Raw genomic sequence first — 18,743 nt, 5'->3', positions numbered from 1 at the left:
AGACAGAGAAAAAGAGAGATCTTCCATCTACTGGTTCATTCCTCAAGATGGCCACAACAGCTTTGATGGGCCAGGCCTGAAACCAGGACCCTGGAACTCCATCCAGGTCTCCAACATGGGTGGCTGCTTTCCCAGGCACATTAACAGAGAGCTGATTGGAAGTGAAGTAGCCAGGACTTGATCAGGCACCCATTTGGGACGCCAGGTTCGAAGGCAGTGGCTTAACCCACTGCGCCACATCACTGGCCCCTTTTGTTTTCTTTTTTAAAGATTTATTTAATTTATTTGAAAGCAAAGTACAGAGAGAAGCAGAGGAAGAGACAGAGAAAAATCTTCCATCTGCTTATTCACTCCCCAAGTGGCCGCAACAGCTAGAGCTGGGCGAGGCTAAAGCCAGGAACCAGGAGCTTCATCTAGGTCTCCTACTTAGGTGCAGGGGTCCAAGAACTTGGGCCATATTCTGCTGCTTTACTAGGCACATTAGCAGAGAGTGGGATCAGAAGTGGGGCAGCCACGACACAAAGTAGTACCCATATGGGATGCTGGCATTACAGGTGGCGGCCTTACCTGTTACACCCAAATGCCAACTCCTATTATTTTCTTTTAAATGACTTACACGGTAGTTAAAAAGTCTTTAATAATCGTTAGCTATTATTATCAGTATTAATGCTGATAATAAGTATTTACCCAGGAAGTCAAAAAATCAAAGATGTACAGTTTCAGAAAGGGATAAATACTGGGGGATTAAGCTAAAACTATAGATTTTGGAATTTTTCAGTTGGAAAAAATCTTTGAAATACTTCACTATTGAAAGTTACCTGATAAAAAGTACATTGCAGAGAGTAATAGAGATATTCTTCAACTCCCAGGGCTAGACAACTCTTTCTCCAAAAGGTACATTGCCTATCAGCCACAGAATTTAAAGCTAAATCCATCATATGCAAATAAAATTATTTTTATGCCTTTTTACATATAGAATTTTTTTTTTTTTGACAGGCAGAGTGGACAGTGAGAGAGAGAGACAGAGAGAGAAAGGTCTTCCTTTGCCGTTGGTTCACCCTCCAATGGCCGCCGCTACAGCCGGCGCACCGCGCTGATCCGATGGCAGGAGCCAGGATCCAGGTGCTTTTTCCTGGTCTCCCGTGGGGTGCAGGGCCCAAGCACCTGGGCCATCCTCCACTGCACTCCCTGGCCATAGCAGAGAGCTGGCCTGGAAGAGGGGCAACCGGGACAGAATCCGGCGCCCCAACCGGGACTAGAACCCGGTGTGCCGGCGCCGCAAGGTGGAGGATTAGCCTACTGAGCCACGGCGCCGGCCCTACATATAGAATTTAAATTAACTAATTGTATCACTAGAGTTCAAAGAGAAAAAAATATTTACTAGAAATCGTTAATGTCAAAAATATTCCATTAATTAATCACGACCTAAAACATTTTACTAAGCATTTAAAAATAGTATAAGACATCCTCATTCCCCATATTTAATTTTGAATAGTAATACTTTTTTTCCAGTTTTCATTCTTCTGAAATATATTAGCTGTTTCTGAAACTTTCATTGTATAAAGGTGTTATTTTATTCTCACTCTTAAGGTATCCATTAATGTCTTAATGACTGTATTCCTTTAGTAGCAAAAAAAGTATCAAGTCTTCCTAAAAATGGCTTATAGCTGGAACTAAGGAATAAGGCATGATGTGTTTCTATATGCATTTATATGTAATAAATGATAGAATGTCACAGATCAACTTTATTTTTTTCTCTTATTTATTTGAGATTACTAATAGATTACATTTTAAAATATAGGGACTCAGTGAGCTCAATGATTCAGAGACAGCATGTGGCAAATTGTCAAAACCTTTGCATCTGCTTTGATGTGATAATTCATCTTTGACATATGAATGTAAAATATAAATGTTAATCCAAAACTGAAAAAGTAGCTTAAAACTGATTTCTTAACTTGCTATCTATGTCACACCTGAATAACTGTCATTAAAATACTGTTTTTTCTGCAGTGTTTTGGAGAAATGATATAAAATATAAATAATATACTAACATTATTGCTACATGTTCCTACAGATGAAAATGATAATATTGAGATAGATACTAACGAGGAGATTCCTGAAGGCTTTGTTGTAGGAGGTGGAGATGAACTTACTAACTTAGAAAATGACCTTGATACTCCCGGTAATTTCAAATTATAAATGTTTTGTGTCCTGCTGCATGGCATACTTTATGGTTTTTGTTATCTCATCAAGAATAAGTTCTTTTTTTCTAGTTTTGCTGCATCTTACACCCTCTCAAATCATTTAGTTAATCCACCTTCCACCAATGTTATTTTATTTTATTTTAGGTTGAATGATGAAATCAGCAATAGCATAGGAATAGGAGTTGTAGTTTGTGTTCTTTTATCACTAAGATTCACTGTTACATTTTGTTATATGAGATAGTTTATAGGTATTCAGTAACTGGTTCCCTATTAAGCTGAACTGTTTTGGTGTGATGTTGTAAGGTATATGTGGAGTACCTATAGAATACTCCAAATGTAAGTATAAACCTTGTATCAAATTTTCTGATGTAGTTTAGGAATTGACAGTTTTGGTTGTAATATTATTTTGTAAATTTTGTGCTTAAATATGACTGAAATATTGCTACTATTTTGTATATACTTAACAACCAATTACATGTAATACCATATATGAAACTGCTTATATAGACTGCTATTAAATTAATCTTTTATCTGATATCAGTAAATCAGTAAATCACATTGGCAATTGAGTTTTGTAAGTCAGTTTTGTAAAACATAACGATACTTGCTTGTGGTTCTTAATAGGTAAATGTTACAAATGCACTGCTTTTATTTTTTTTAAAGATTTATTTTTTATTTACTTGAAATCAGAGTTACAAAGAGAGAGAGAGAGACAGAGAGAGAGAGGTCTTCCATCTGCGGGTTCACTCCCCAAATGGCTGCAAAGGCTAGAGCTGTGCCAATCGGAAGACAGGAGCCAGGAGCCTCTTCTGGGTCTCCCACGAATGCACTGCTTTTATAAGCCAGCAGCAAGTAGCTGTCCCAAAACTTTGTTAACAGAGAGGTTCTGTAAATGCGTATTGAGTTGAATTTAGTAATGAAAGCTCTTCAATGATCTCTTTAGACTTAAAGGTAAAGTGTCAAAATCACTATTATCTATCTTTCCCTGGAAAAGAATGTTAAAAAGAATGATAGCAGACATTGTTTTTCCCATTCAAGGCATGCCCTACAAAGCTTATCAGTTTTGTTTCTTTCCCCATTTGAATCATGCTATTACTTCTCCAAGAAACAATTGACCAAGGTCCTCCTAATCATAAGGAACACCCCCAGAAAACCCATGCCTTTTTATCAGTGACTCTTTCATGGCTCAGTTTTTAATTATACTGTTGCTACTTAGGGCTCAGTATATTTATAACTGTACAAGTCCAAGAGAATTTTTGGATATATGGTGCTATTTATGGAATATTTTCAAATGTTTAACTCCAAAGTAGAGCCAGCTTTTATTTCTTTCTGTTTAAAACACTACAGAACTTGGATAGGTTTGATTTTTCTTATTAAATAGATTTTGTTGTTTACCCACTCTCCAACCACAACCACCACCAAAAGCTTTTATCAAAACTCCATAGCATCCTCCTTACTGCTGAGAACATCTGTAAATACTGAACTGAATGAAGTTTTAACATTCAATTTATGGAAGTATAAAATCAGTGACAATTAGTGATGCATATGTTTTTATTTTACAGGGGATTACAAAGATAAGATGGGGGAAATTTCCTACAATTAGCTGTAGAAACTTTGTGAGATATTTTAAAGATGGGTTAATTTTAGTCCTGAAGAGCTTGACTCTTGTCCTTTTTAAAGGCTCCCTTCCTACTTCATTTATTCCAAAAAGAAAACATATTTACATCTTCCTGTTTGGAGTAAATTAATCTATTGTTCACAACTACCATGCATGTGAGTTGGTATTGGCATGTATATATACTGATTTCCCAATTCACATCTGTGGTTTATTTCATGGAAATAAGAAATAGAAATGCAAACTGGAATTTGGAAGCACATAGACTATCTTATGATTTTTATCCTTGCTTTTTTCCCCCAAAATTCCTTTTTCAATATGTACATAAATGTCATAATGTTTTAATAATAAATTGTTTAATCTTTATCTTGATTTGACCATGGTTCATCAGATATTGTTTAAAAAAGAAGCCTGGCAATATAAACTGACAAATTTGCATGAAAGTAATGATAATAGCATTTATTATGAGTCTTATAATTAGAAAAGTTATTAGTCTTTATGAAAAATATCATTCACCAAATGGTTGGCATATCTTTTGCAATCACTTTATTAAAGCTTTGTGTGAATTAAATAGAAATATTTGTGTTCTCACTTGTTTCTGTAAGAACTATAGATTAATATGCTTGCTAAAAATAATTTGAAATTGTTTATTTTAAAAATTATAGCCATATTTTATTTTACACTTCTACCCATATTTAACACATTCCAAAAATATTATAATTGTATTTCTGCCATCTATGTAGAAGGTATGTGTAAACATATGCTCTGCTTCAATGCTGGGTATATATCTACACATAAACATTGGATTCTAACAGTCCATATGTACTGTCTGAGATCATGTTTAGAAAGAACTTATTTTAATATGGCATTACATGTATATTTTTTTTTTCGAGAGAGAACTCCTGTTTGCTGCTTCACTCCTCAAATACCTGCAAAAATCGAGGCTAGGCTAGGCTGAAACTTGGAGTCAGGACTAATTCCAGGTCTCCCATGTGAGTGACAGAGACCAGTTACATGAACCATAACCTGCTGCCTCCCAGGTTCTGCTTTGGCAGGAAGCTAGAATCAGGAGCCAGAACTGGGAATTAAACCTAGGCATTCCAGTATGGAACAGGGACATTTTAGGCAGCATCTTAATCCCTAGGCCAAATGCCTGCCCCCCATAAAAGCTTTTTAAATTACATTTAACCCATACAGCTATTTATATAAATATGTGTGTGCATGTATACAGACACACACACACACACAAACACACACACATACATATGAGAGATCTTCAAAAAGTTTATGGAAAACACATATTATAAAAAAATTACTCATAAATACCAATTTATTTCTTTTCTTTTTTTTTTTTTTTTAAGATTTATTTTATTTATTTGAAAGAGAGTTACAGAGAGTGGTAGAGCCAGATAGGTCTTCCATCTGCTGGTTCACTCCCCAAATGACCACAACGGCCAGAGCTGAGCTGATCCAAAGCCAGGAACTAGGAGCTTTTTCTAGGTCTCATATGTGGGTACAGGACCCCAAGTGCTTGGAACATCTTCTACTGTTTTCCCAGGCCATAGCAGAGAGCTGCATTGGAAATGGAGCAGCCTGGTCTTGTACCAGTGGCTGTATGGGATGCTGGCGCTGTAGACCAGGGCTTTAACCTGCTGCACCACAGCAGCAGCCCCAAATACCAATTTCTTTTCACCAAAGTAAATTCATCTTTTAATTCCATTTTCTACAAACTTCTTGAAGTCTCCTCATATATAACATAGAGGCATAGGTTTAAGAATTCTGCATGTGTATAGTCTGATTAGTTATTTCAAAATCCTAATGTCCTTTTCTTCTTTCTTTTGAAATATAATATTTTGTGATATCACTTAAAATTGATAGCCTATACATATAAATACATCTACTCTGTTATTCATGGTATTTGTATATTTAACAGAACAAAATAGTAAGCTGGTGGACTTGAAGCTAAAGAAGCTCCTAGAAGCTCAGCCACAGGTGGCAAATTCATTCTCCAGTGCTGCCCAGAAAGCTGTAACTGAGACCTCGGATCAAGACATTAAGGTAAATCTGACTTTTAAAAACATTTAGCTCCATATCTTTATATTCTACTTTCTGCTAGCCCTTTATAATCCTAAAAAGTTTCACCCTAATTCTTTGCATTAAAATTAAGATGTAAAACTTTTTATTAAATAACCAATAATTAAATATCAATATGGCAGTCAGTATTCATTTGCTATTTTTCAAAGAAACCACTATGTCAGAGTGCTAGTTTGAGTAAAAGCAGAGGGTTTGTAGAAACTATTATTGAAGTCTGTGTATATTGTATATTTTGCCAAGAAGAATATTGCTAAGCAAACTCTAGCATTTTTCCATCGTCCTTATCCTTCTACCTGTTTAGATGAACTAGAATGGCTGTAATTTTCACAAAAACATCATACCTAAAGATGGTGACATGATTAAATACAAATGTTTAAGATACTTCCATGTGTTCTGTATCATTATGAATCTTACCTTATTTATCATTATAGCAAAAATGCTACATTATGAGATTGTTTTATATTATCCCCACCACCACCACCACATACTCCCCCGTCCTTTCTACACCGTGTAGCATTTAGTATTTCTCTAGCTTTAGGGCACTTCCAGTCCTGTATAACTTTTCACCCACCTGCGGACTATGGGGACTGCCCTGCTGACTGAAAGGATTTCCTTCCCCTGACACAGAGATGCTTTGAAGTCTCAAAACAATGACTTTCATTGCTTTTCCCGTATATTGTCGGTTTCTATAAATTGGTGATGAAAGTGTGTGGCAGCACCAGAGGACTTTGGGTCTCTATCTTTGAACAAAAGGAAGCCTGGATCAGGTCTGGTTTTTTGCGTTCAATTTAGCTTTCTGCAGTGGATTTAATGCAGAATGAAGCTGGCCTAAGAATAATACAATGGATTGAAAAGGCTAACTGAATTAGTGGGTTTAGAGGAATACATTTGTAAAGTGGCAGAAGTCCCTAGTCATAAAAAGGTTTCTTAAGATGGGATTTGCTGGCTAATCACACTGATATTTTAGCATGTTGCCAGGCCTAAAAAAAAATTTAGCCATGTTTGTTTATTTTGGTAGACTTGAGTTTTAGACTGTTAGATAGTTATTATAATAATAGTAGAATTCACACTTTTTTTTAAAAAAAGATGTTTCTTTCTCAACTACATAGCTAGTATATTATAAGAATGACGTTGATGATATATGTGTGTGTGCATGTGTATGTCAGATAACTAAAAATGAGGTAGTTCCAATATGATTTAATCACTTATCTAGATGAAATTGATTTTGCTTCTTTAAAAATCTCCTGTTATAATTTTTAAAGTTATTTCAACAAAATTATGCTTTTAACGGATTGCCTTTGTAGGAATCTTTTCAGTTAAGATTTTGAAAATGCTTATAAAGAACATATAGATTCCATCTGTTCTCTTGAAGCTTTCAGCATTGATTTGGGTTTTTATTTATTTTTTAAATAAAATGCAGTTTACACGTTTATAAATGAGGCATTCTGTGTTTGTGGAAAAGGATAAACTGTTACCTTCCCTTGAGGATTCTGTATCCCAGGCCTCCTTGAGGCTAGAGAATAGGCCATTGGAGGGCTCCCTCATTACTGATTGTCTCAATGCAGAGGAAGGGCAAAGTCTTGGTAGCTTTTGATAACCAGTTTCAGCATTCAGCAGGCTTAGCTATTAGTCATGCATCTTAGCCTTTCCCTATTTACTTTCAAAACACTTAATAAAAATAATAAAAGATTAGGTATAAAATGAAATATTTGTTTGGTACACAGCACCTCGGTATCTGCAGCTTCCACACACTGCAATGGTTCAGTCTTCTGGGATATTTCTTGTTGATAGAACCATTTGAATTTGTTACCAGTATTAACATAGGAAGCTCCGGAAAAGATAATTGTAGTTTCCTTAGCTGTAAAAGGCTTACTTACAAATCTGGCTTTGGAAAGTTATAGCTGATGAAATGCAGTTCAGTGGGGTAGTATTATAATCCTACCTTTTAGCCTTCATCCAGCATTAGTGGTTTATCTCAATGGGCATAAAATTAGAAACTATTTCTTCTTGTCATACAAGTCTGTGGGGCTGTACAAGCTGATGGGGCAGAATAGTAGGGAGAACAGGAGGCAACATAGCTTTTAAAAGATACCAATCACCAGGAGAAGACACAGAGTTTGTACGATCTTGTATCAAAGTTATCAAGAGTTTAAACCATGAGTCCCAAAGTTTTTCATTACAGACAATGGAACTTACAGTTGAGCTATTTGGAAAATCACTTTTCTTTCAGAAAGTTTTTAAATTTCAAAGTCTGCATTGTCTTAAATGTCTTCTGAATGTGTAATTTCACATTTATAAGATCAGGACTCTAGAAGTGTGTATTGTTTTACTTTCAGAATGGCACTGAAGATCTCCGGACTGAACGATTACAAAAAGCAACAGAACGTTTTAGAAATCCTGTTGTGTTCAGCAAGGATTCTACAATCAGAAAAACTCAACTTCAGTCTTTTAGTCAATATGTTGAGAACAGACCAGGTAGGAACACTTTTAAAAAATGTTTTCCCATCTTATGATTCAACAGTTCTTAACAATGTGTATATATTAAAAAGCTGATGCTGTAAATCCATAATTTCAATATATAAATATCAAGCTTTATAATAATTTTACATGTCTTTCTTCTTTTTTTAAGAAATGAAAAGGCAGAGATCAATACAGGAAGATACAAAGAAAGGAAATGAGGAGAAGGCGGCGATAACTGAAACTCAGAGGAAGCCATCAGAAGATGAAGTGCTTAATGTATATTAATTTTTTGTGTGGTTTCATGATTGCTGATAATTCCAAACTGTATGTGGAAATAGTGCCTTTATTTGTTAAAATGAGATGTTAGGTTTTTTAAGATGTCAATCTCCAGTGCATTCAAAGCAGAGTGAGAGGGGTGCACTGTTGAATTAGTCTGCAGTGTGGTGATAATTGTCAGATAAAAAAAAATGAATTTTTCAGAGTTCCACAGCCCCAGCTTCCTTGAGACATTTCCATCAGGGCACTTCCCATAAAGAGATTCCAGTATTGATCTACCGGGAGGATTTTAATTATTACAATAGCAGATACCGCAGAGCTGCAGTTAGAGGGAAAAGTCACATGAGACCTGCTAGAATTTCTCAGCCAACCCATTTTGTTGGCTTGGGTTAATGGGTGTTCAACCTTTCCATTATCCAGATCAGCCGTGAATTACTAGCTGAATGATGTTTGCATTAATATAATATATATGGTAATTTCTTCACTTAATTAACGGGGAGGTTCAGCTCAGTAGGGGTATGGGCTGATCATGTGTAAAATTGATTTGTGAGGGAAATATTTGATAGACCGCAGGGAGAAAGCTGCTTTTGATGGACAGCTATGGGACAGAAGCAGGAAGAACAAGTTTTAACTTGAATTTTTGTCTGGAAGCACAGCTCTGTTTTAATGGTGATACTTTTTTTTATTAACTGCAATTTTTCTAAATATTTTCATTGTTTTTGTGGTTAAAATATTCTTGTTGGATTTTAAAATCCTTATAAGTGTACTCACAATTACCAACTACATTTTAGGGCTCTAATAGCTTCTCATTTTAAGTTCACTTTAGAACACCTGGAAAGGTCTTAGTCTTAAAAAATATCTCACTGATATTCCCTGATAAACTACACTACTTGCTAAAACTTCTAAGTTACAGAATACTTGAGTATACAGATACCCAAACTAAAAAAACCTGATTATGAATTTTGTCACTGTATTAAAAGAACCAACTTCTGCCCTCTTATATCTTATCCATATTGTCTTTGCAAATTATCATATTTGCTTTATTCCTCTGGATAGGAGTGAGAGGATAAAAAGTCCCTTTTGAGATTACTCTTCTGTTTGGCAGATAGATTCAAATAAATAGTGTTTGCCAGATTTTTCTAGAGTTTAAAGTTACTATTAGCATTTATTTGATTATTATAACTTTACTGTTATATTTTATGTGGAAATGGAAGAATATTCAGCTTGATTGAATCTTTTAAAATGCAATGACTTTTGGATCAAACTGTCCTTTGAAATTATCAGCTTTATTTCTTAAAATATTTCAACTTTAAATGTTTTAAATGCCATAACCAATTTAACAGTAAATTGATATAAATTAAGTTCACATGTGAATATAAATTATTTAATAGTTCAAAAGGCTCATAGATTATAGTGGAGTTTAACATGATTTTTTGTTGGTTTCCTGTTTGGGAAGTAACAAAGGTAATTCCTCATAGCTTATTAGATACTAACGTGTTTCTAGGTAGGGAAGGGATTTGACATGAAGATTGTTCACGTTTACTTCTCTTAATAGTGTTGTAAGTGCTGATGATAACAGTGATGGTGAGGGTAATCATTTAAGTAGTTCTTCAATATTTCTCAGGTGCTTAGGTCTTGTAGCACTAGAAATATCAAAAGGAAAGAAGGTGTTCCGAAGGGAGCTATAATTAATGCATTTTTATTACAATACCACAAATAATAACACCATCCCTAGTTATTTAAATTTATAACATGAAAATAAAAATTAAGGTTATACTAGCACTTGATAATAGAGCCAGTATTTCTTCTAAGTATAACTTTTTAAAATAAAGATTGTTATGAAAAGTAAAATTTCAAATTGAAATCTAAATTTAGCAAAGTGGAAGAGTAACCAGATCGGTATACTAGTTGCATTAGATCCTGTGTAGCAAAGTTTAAAACCACCTGTCAGGTTAGAATTACTGTATAATAAGTAGTCATACATCAACAGAATGACATGTTAAAATCCAGGAGCCTGCTGGAGGGAAAAATGGAGATATGCAAACTTCCCTTTCATCATTTTTAAAAGTATTTTAAATAATCCAATCCCTATGAAAGCAAAAAGTGTCTTTTATATTTTGTATTTTTATAGAACAAATCCATGGTTCTCTCAGGATGGACACTTCAAGGATCAATTTCAGCAAAATTCCATTTTTGAATTAAAGATGCCAGTGGTGTTTGTTTTGATTATCACCAAAGGGAAAATTCTCTGCTGCCCTTGTCCATGTTTAAATAAGTCTAACTTAACTCTTAGGAGAGATTTTTTAACTCAGTGTCAACTTTTTAAAGCTGGCAAATCTTCCTGTGAAATGATAAATATAACACTAAACAACTGAAATGTTTTCTGTTTACAAAAGTTTGGTATACATAATATGTATGAAAAATTCCTGAATCACAGGGAGTTGCTTTTTGGTATTAAGGGAGATGCTAAGGTTATATTTGGTTCTCTAGGTAAGTGCTTTACTAAGTGTTTGTAGAAAGGAAAAATGTAACTTACAAGTGATTTTTTTTCCTTCCTGTTTGTTCTCGTTAACAGAAAGGGTTCAAAGACACCAGTCAGTATGTTGTAGGAGAATTGGCAGCACTAGAGAATGAGCAAAAGCAAATTGACACCCGTGCCGCGCTGGTGGAGAAGCGCCTTCGCTATCTCATGGACACAGGTACGGTGCCCAATTACACTGTAAACAGTTTTGGCAAATTGAGCGTTCACAAACTCTTATAGAGTTTTGGAAGTGTGAATCTTTGAAGCCTGAATGTTCAGCAAAACTGCCTTGAAAATAAAAAGGCTGCGATTTGCAGCCACCTCTCTGGGCCCTGGTGATAAGAGTGCCTTCATGGGAAGTGATAACTCGCCCTGATACCGTGTGAGCCAGCACTATTGAACAGTGTGCTCATCCATGCAGAGTTGGAATACACATCTGTGCCTCATTGATATGCCACTGCTTAAAAAAAAAGTAAGATCTTTACTGTTCTACTGATTCATTGGGAAAAAAAAAAGATTTGGCCAGCTAAAGCCATGTACTGCATGAAACAGAGTACTATGCATAGGGGACGGCTCCATGGACTAGATCACTGAAATTTGAGAATACTATCTGGTTACTGATGCTCCACAATTTTTTTTCCAAGGGAACAGGTTTTTTAAAAGTCTGTAATACTTTGTGTCACAGTTGCATTTGAAAGGATTAAGGTATAGAGCAAGGTTTGTAAAGACCAGTTAGAGTAGCAAGTTAACTTCTAACCAGAGGGTAGATTGGCATTTAGTGCTGATTGCCAGTGGTGATTGAATAGATCTAAGAGCACAATAGCTGTTGGAAAAGTGTGTGTATGTGTGTGTGTGTGTGTGTTTAAAATGGTGCTCTTACAAAAGGACAAAAATGAGAAGCATATTCAAATCATTTGGACCAAATTAAAAGAAAGTTACATTAAGAAAAAATGTGAAAAAATAAGAATGGAGAATCCATTCATCTGGTCAAATGAATTGCTTTAATGTTATGGCAGTGTTATGATAAAATAGAGTAGTATGATTTAGGGCTGGAAAGTTTTCCTAAATTTTTTTCTTCTCTATTTTCCAAAATTATTTTCATAATAAAAGAACTTCTCCAAAAATAAGCATTTACATTGTACATTTTAAAAGTGCATACATTGGTGAAATCAGGACATATTAGAACAGGAAGAGACCTTGGGTTTTATCTGGCCTAGAGGGTTTCATACTGTTTTATGGAGCCCTAAAGCTTCTTTAGAGACACTTAAGGGGTTGCCAGAACAATGGGGGAACAGAAGGCGACAGGCTTATAAAATCCTTACCTTATTAAAACAAAGTGTCTCTGAGTTTACTTATTTGAAATAGTGGCTTCTTTGAAGAGTGTGAAGAAAAGGTTGTACCGTGTAAAATTAAAACAAGACAAGAAAAATAAACCTTAAAAATAAAAGAAGCTATTACCTAGTCTTCTCATTGTACAGGCAAGGAGATAGAGGCACAAGAAATGCTTAAGGTAACACAGATCACCAAGTGGCAGACCATGGACTAAATTCAGGTCACCATAACCATTATCAGACAGAACCTTTGTTAGATTTCTAGACCATTTTTATCATTCCCCTAAAAAGTTACATTTATGCCCAGCCTTATACATATAAAGTTGTATGGATTCAGTATGAACCCATAAGGTAACATATTATTTTTTGTTTTTTAAAAGATGTATGTATTTGAAGAGCAGAGTAACACAGAGGGAGAGATAGAAGTCTTCTGTACACTGGTTCACTCCCAATAATGTTTGGCCTGGAACTCCATCCAGATCTCCCATGTAGGTGGCAGGGGCCCAAGCACTTGTGCCATTTTCTGGTGCCTTCCCAGACACATTAGTAGAGTTTGATCAGAAGCAGAGAAGCCAGAGCTCAAACCAGCACTCTGATATGGGATGCTAGTGTTACAAGCAACAGCTTAACCCTCTATGCCACACACCAGCCCCAAACTAATATATTGTTTTATATTTGCATTTTTTCCTTTCATTTCTAGAGGTTTTTAAAAAATATTTGCATATACTACCTATGTAAAAAATGTAAATATCATAGTAATTTCTACATTTTAAAATTATTTCTTTTGAATATTTTAATAAGACTTTTCAGACTTTTTTTTTTTAGATTTATTTATTTGAAAGTCAGAGTTACACACAGAAGGAAAGGCAGAGAGAGAGAGGTCTTCCATCCACTGGTTGACTCCCCAGTTGGCCGCAACAACCAAAGCTGTGCTGATCTGAAGCCAGGAGCCAGAAGTCAGGAGCCTGGAGCCTCCTCCCAGTATACCCATGTGGGTGCAGGGGCCCAAGGACTTAGGCCATCTTCCATTGCTTTCCCAAGCCACAGCAGAGAGCTGGATTGGAAGTGGAGCATCTGGGACTCCAAGCAGCGCCCATATGGGATGCCAGCACTGCAGGCAGAGGCTTTACCCACTACACCACAGTGCCTGTCCCTAGACTTTTTAACAAATGTAAATGGGCCATCTTACCTGAGTATAATGATTAAATTAGTTGTTACTATACAAGAAGCCTTGTGGCATTAGAGGAGAAGCTAAAAATTCTGACTCCTTTAATTCTGACTCCTTTCTTTTTTTTACACTTGAAGTCTGATTTATTTAGGGTTCTAGCCAAGGTAGACTTAAGGTCTCCTTTCCACCCCATGTATCATTAACGAAGCTTTGAAAGACTCCTTTCCATCTATACACAGTTTTGAAATCCAGACGCTATTAATTTATTTAGAACCTCTTTGGGGCTTATATTCCTTATTACATAGGACAGAATATGATTCTGACTGGGTCTGCTACTGCAGATTCATATTAATGCTGACTTGGTGTTCCAATTTGGTAAACTCAGAGAACTACCCTGGATGGGGGCCAGTGCTATGACACAGCGGGTTATAGCCCCAGCCTACAGCACTGGCACCCCATGTGGGTGCCAATTCAAGTCCTGGCTGTTCCTCTTCCAATCCAGCTCCCTGATAATAGCCTGGGAAAGCAGCAGAGTCCTTGGGCACCTGCACTCATGTGGGAGACCCTAAAGAAGCTCCTAACTCCTGGCTCCTGGCTTTGGATCTGCTCAGCTCCAACCATTGTGGTCATTTGGGGAGTGAACCAGCAGATGGAAGACCTCTCTGTCTCCACCTCTCTCTGTAACTCTGTCTTTCAAATAAATAAAATAACTCTTTAAAAAAAAAAAGAACCACTTGGATGGTATCAAATCTCTTCAGCACAAGTAGTATTTTAAAATTTGTCTAAAACCTAGTTAATATCTGAAGTACAAAGTAAGATTATCAAAAACTCTAAAGCATATATTTATCCTTTTCATTTCTGTATTCCAGTGTGTTCCAACTTTTTATTGAACATAATAGTACGTTCTTTCTAGTATGGTAGAGATGCCAGTCACCTTCTGAATCTCATCCCTAGACCTAAGCAGAACAGGTAGTATCCATAACCTTTATACAGTGAAACTGAGGCTCAGATACAGGAAATGACTCACTTAAGATGACCCTGTTAGTAATCGCAGAGTTAGGGTTTGAACTCAGGCTTTTAGGTTTTCTGGCTCTTGACTCATTTCTCTTTTCCCTCCATATCTTCTATATGTAAAAGGTATACTTTTATCTATTATTTCAATTTTTATATGCTGGCATGTTTGCAAGTAGCAGGAAGCTGGAATCAGGAACTGAAGCTGGATATTGAACTCAGGTACTCCAGTGTGGGATGCAAGTATCACAGCCACTAGGCTAAATACCCTTTCTTCCAGAACTTGCTGAGGACCTGCCATAAGAGAGAATCTTAATGAGTAATGCAACAACTTGGGGTCATGCCAGGGATGATTATAACAGTAGTTTCAGAAAGGTATCAATGGCAGAGACAGAGCAATTGTTGGGATTTATGTCTGATTCCCTGTGAAATTGTTGAGTAATCCTAAATCAGTGATAGTCTGAATACCAAGTGATAAAGTGAGTATATGTATGTCTTTTTTTTTTTTTAATTTTGACAGAGTTAGAGAGAGAGAGAGAGAGAAATGTCAGTCTTCTGTTGATTCACCCCCCAAATGGCCGCTATGGCCGGCGCTGCGCCAGCCCGGAGCCAGGTGCTTCTTCCTGGTCTCCCATGCGGGTGCAGGGGCCCAAGCACTTGGGCCATCCTCCACTGTCTTCCCGGGCCACAGCAGAGAGCTGGACTGGAAGAGGAGCAACCGGGACTAGAACACGGCGCCCATATGGGATGCCGGTGCCGCAGGCGGAAGATTAAACAAGTGAGCCACAGCACTGGCCCCCATCTTTCTTTCTTTTTAAGGATTTATTTTTTTTTTTATTCAAAAGACAGAGTGACAGAGTAAGAGAGAGAGAGAGATTCTTCCATCCATTTTGGTTCACTCCCAGAATGACCACAACTGCTTGGGCTGAGCCAGGCCAAACCCAGGAGCAAGGAGCTTATTCCCAGTCTCCCATGGGTGCAGGGGCCCAAGCAGTTGGGTCATCCTCTGCTATTTTCCCAGGCACACTGGCAGGTAGCTGGATGGGAAGCAGAGCTGCCTGGATTTAAACCAGTACCCATATGGGATGCCAGTATTGCAGCACTGCAGGCAGCAGCTAATTTAATTTGCCCCAGTGCAGGTTCCATCTTATTTTCTGTCATCCTGCCTTGAGACCTGTAAGATCTTTAGGCAAGCACTAAAGAATCTAAAGATTTTTTTTTTCCATTGGCTCTTAATGGTATGTGTGTTTGTGTGTGCATAAAATTATTGTTGAGGAGGAGTAAGTTTCTAGCATCTAAAGTTTGTAATGGTTACTTTAGGAGAAGCAGAACTTCTTAGGTAGAAGTATGTACTGTATGTGTTCCAAGTTGACACTCTGTATATAAGTGTAATGATAATGGATCTTTGCCAGCAATGTTATAACTCTTGAAAAAAAATGGAGTTTATAATGGATGTGTTGATGAACTCTTGTACTATAGTGTTACAACTGGTAATACTATGATGAATGGTGTTTCTTTTTCTTTACCAATCTGGTTATATTTGATGAGTTATCAAATTTTCTTAATGTAAGACTATACTGTTTTAATCTAATGATTCATATTACCTGGGTTTAATACCCAGCTCCAGCTCCTGACTAATGGATACCCTGGGAGGCAGCAGTGATGGCTCAAGTAATTGGGTTTCTTCTGCTCCATTTGGGAGATCTACATTGAATTCTTGGGCCTGGACTTGGAACGAGGCTTTTCAGGCATTTGGAAGTGAACCACTGGATGAAAGCGTTTGCGCTCACTCATGCTACTCCCCCCTCCCCGCCTATTTCTGTCCCTATCTCCCACCTCTCAAATAAAAATTTAAGGATGTGCATTAAAAGGGTTTAAGCTGCCATGTGGGATGCTTGCATCCCATTTTGGAGTGCCAGTTCGAGTCTTGACTACTCTGCTTCCAATCTGGCTTCTTGCTAATGTGCCTGGGAAACAAATGATGACTCAAGTACTTGAGCCCCTCCCATCCCTATAGGAAACCCCCATAGAATTCCTGGCTCCTGACTTTGGCCTGGTCTGTCCTGGCCCTGGCTGTTGCCACCATTTAGGAAATTATTTCTCTCTCTCTCTGTCACTCTGCCTTTTAAATAAAAAAATAAAGCTTTAAAAATGTTTAAATAAATGTATACATATATATATATATTTTTTTTTTTTTTTTGACAAGCAGAGTGGACAGTGAGAGAAAGACAGAAAGAAAGGTCTTCCTTTGCCGTTGGTTCACCCTCCAATGGCCGCCGCGGCCGGCGCTCTGTGGCCAGCGCACCGCGCTGATCCGATGGCAGGAGCCAGGTACTTATCCTGGTCTCCCATGGGGTGCAGGGCCCAAGCACCTGGGCCATCCTCCACTGCATTCCCTGGCCACAGCAGAGAGCTGTCCTGGAAGAGGGGCAACTGGGACAGAATCTGGCGCCCTGAGCGGGACTAGAACGCCGTGTGCCGGTGCCACAAGGCGGAGGATTAGCCTAGTGAGCCGCAGCGCCGGCCTAAATAAATATATTAAATATACTTGGGGAGGGCACCAGCGCTGTGGCGTAGTGGGTTAAGCTTCAACCTATGACATCAGCATCCCATATGGGTGCTGGTTCATGTCCTGGCTGCTCCTCTTCACATCCAGCTCTCTACTGGTGGCCTGGAAATTCAGTGGAGGATGGCTTGTGTTGGGGCTGCTGTGCCCAAATAGGCAACCCTAGGGGAAGCTCCTGGTTCCTAGCTTCGGATAAATCCAACTCCAGCCATTGTGGTAATTTGGGTAGTGAACCAACAGATGGAAGACCTCTCTCTGTATCTCCCTCTCTTTGTAACTCTGCCTCTCAAATAAATGAATAAATCTTTTTAAAAAATCTTTAAATATATATATATATATCATGAATTTTTAAAAATTGGGGAAGCTGGCATTGTGGCACAGCTAAGCCATTGTTTGCCATACTGGCATCCCACATTGGAGTGCCTGCTCAAGTCCTGGCTGCTCTGTTTCCAATCCTGTTTCCTACTAATGCACTGGGGAAGGCAGCAGGAGATGGCCTAAATACGTGGGCCCCTACTACTCATGTGGTAAACCAGGGAGGAGTTCCTGGACACTGACCACAGCCTGGCCCAGACTTGGCTATTGTAGCCATTTGGGAAATAAACCAGCAGATGGGAGATCTCTCTGTCTCTCCATCTTTGTCTGTTACTATGGCTTTCAAATGAATTATTTTTTAAAAAGACTTATTTATTTATCTGAAAGGCAGAATTACAGAGAAAGAGAAATCTTCCATGCACTGGTTCACTCCCCAAATGACCACATCAGCCAGAGCTGTGCCAATCTGAAGCCAGGAACCAGGAGCTTCATCTTGGTCTCCCATGTGGATTCAGGGGCCCAAGCACTAGGGCCATCTTCTGCCATTTCCCAGGTGCATGAGCAGGCGACAGCTTTACCTGTTATGCCACAGTGCTGGCCCCTAAAGCTATTTTAAAACAAGTAATTGAGGTAATTGAGTATACAAAAAACTAAAAATAAAATTTCTGTGAGCTTTCACTAGTACCCAATTCCTTTGAATCTCCTGAATTATCCATTATCTTTACTTAAAGATGGCAGTGGGGTGGGTGTTTGGCACAGCAGTTAAGCCGCCACATGGGAGACTCACATTCCCTATTGGAGTCTTTGGGTTTCAGACATGGGTTTGTCCCTGATTCTAGCTTCCTGGCAATGGGTACCCTGGAGGGAAGCATTTATTGAATATCAAGTGCAAAATTCAGAATGGTATTTGGGTCCCTGACACTCAACGTGGAAGACCCAGTTTGATGTCCCAGTTTCTGAATTCAGCTTGCCCTAGCCCTACCTGTTACACATATCTGGCGGGAGTGATCCAGTGAATTGGAGGTCCCTCTCTGTCTCTCTCTACCTCTGTCTCTCAGATAAATGAAATAAATTTTAAAAAATTAAAAGGTGACAATGATGCATAGGTATTATCTTTCTAGCTCTATGGAAAATGATTTATGTGCATTATTTTGTTGTTTCTCACCATAGCCCTATGAGATA

General features: G+C 37.7%; 1 protein-coding gene across 20 annotated transcripts in view; it reads left to right on the top strand.

Moving 5' to 3' along the window:
• EHBP1 (EH domain binding protein 1) overlaps positions 1-18,743 on the top strand; it is a 383,016-nt gene that overhangs the window by 316,130 nt on the left and 48,143 nt on the right. For 14 of the 20 annotated variants that reach the window (XM_070069064.1, XM_070069059.1, XM_070069066.1 and 11 more), the window contains 5 exons: positions 2,075-2,182; positions 5,753-5,877; positions 8,250-8,388; positions 8,543-8,649; positions 11,225-11,348. In XM_070069064.1, coding sequence (XP_069925165.1) covers positions 2,075-2,182; positions 5,753-5,877; positions 8,250-8,388; positions 8,543-8,649; positions 11,225-11,348 — 603 coding nt within the window. The remainder of the gene's footprint in view (positions 1-2,074; positions 2,183-5,752; positions 5,878-8,249; positions 8,389-8,542; positions 8,650-11,224; positions 11,349-18,743) is intronic. The other 6 variants (XM_070069071.1, XM_070069070.1, XM_070069069.1 and 3 more) reach the window with 1 other exon arrangement.

Source organism: Oryctolagus cuniculus, chromosome 2 (genome assembly GCF_964237555.1).
Source record: "Oryctolagus cuniculus chromosome 2, mOryCun1.1, whole genome shotgun sequence".
Lineage (NCBI taxonomy): Eukaryota > Metazoa > Chordata > Mammalia > Lagomorpha > Leporidae > Oryctolagus > Oryctolagus cuniculus.
Note: the sequence above shows the minus strand (reverse complement) of the source record. Positions and strands in the feature narration are given on the sequence as shown.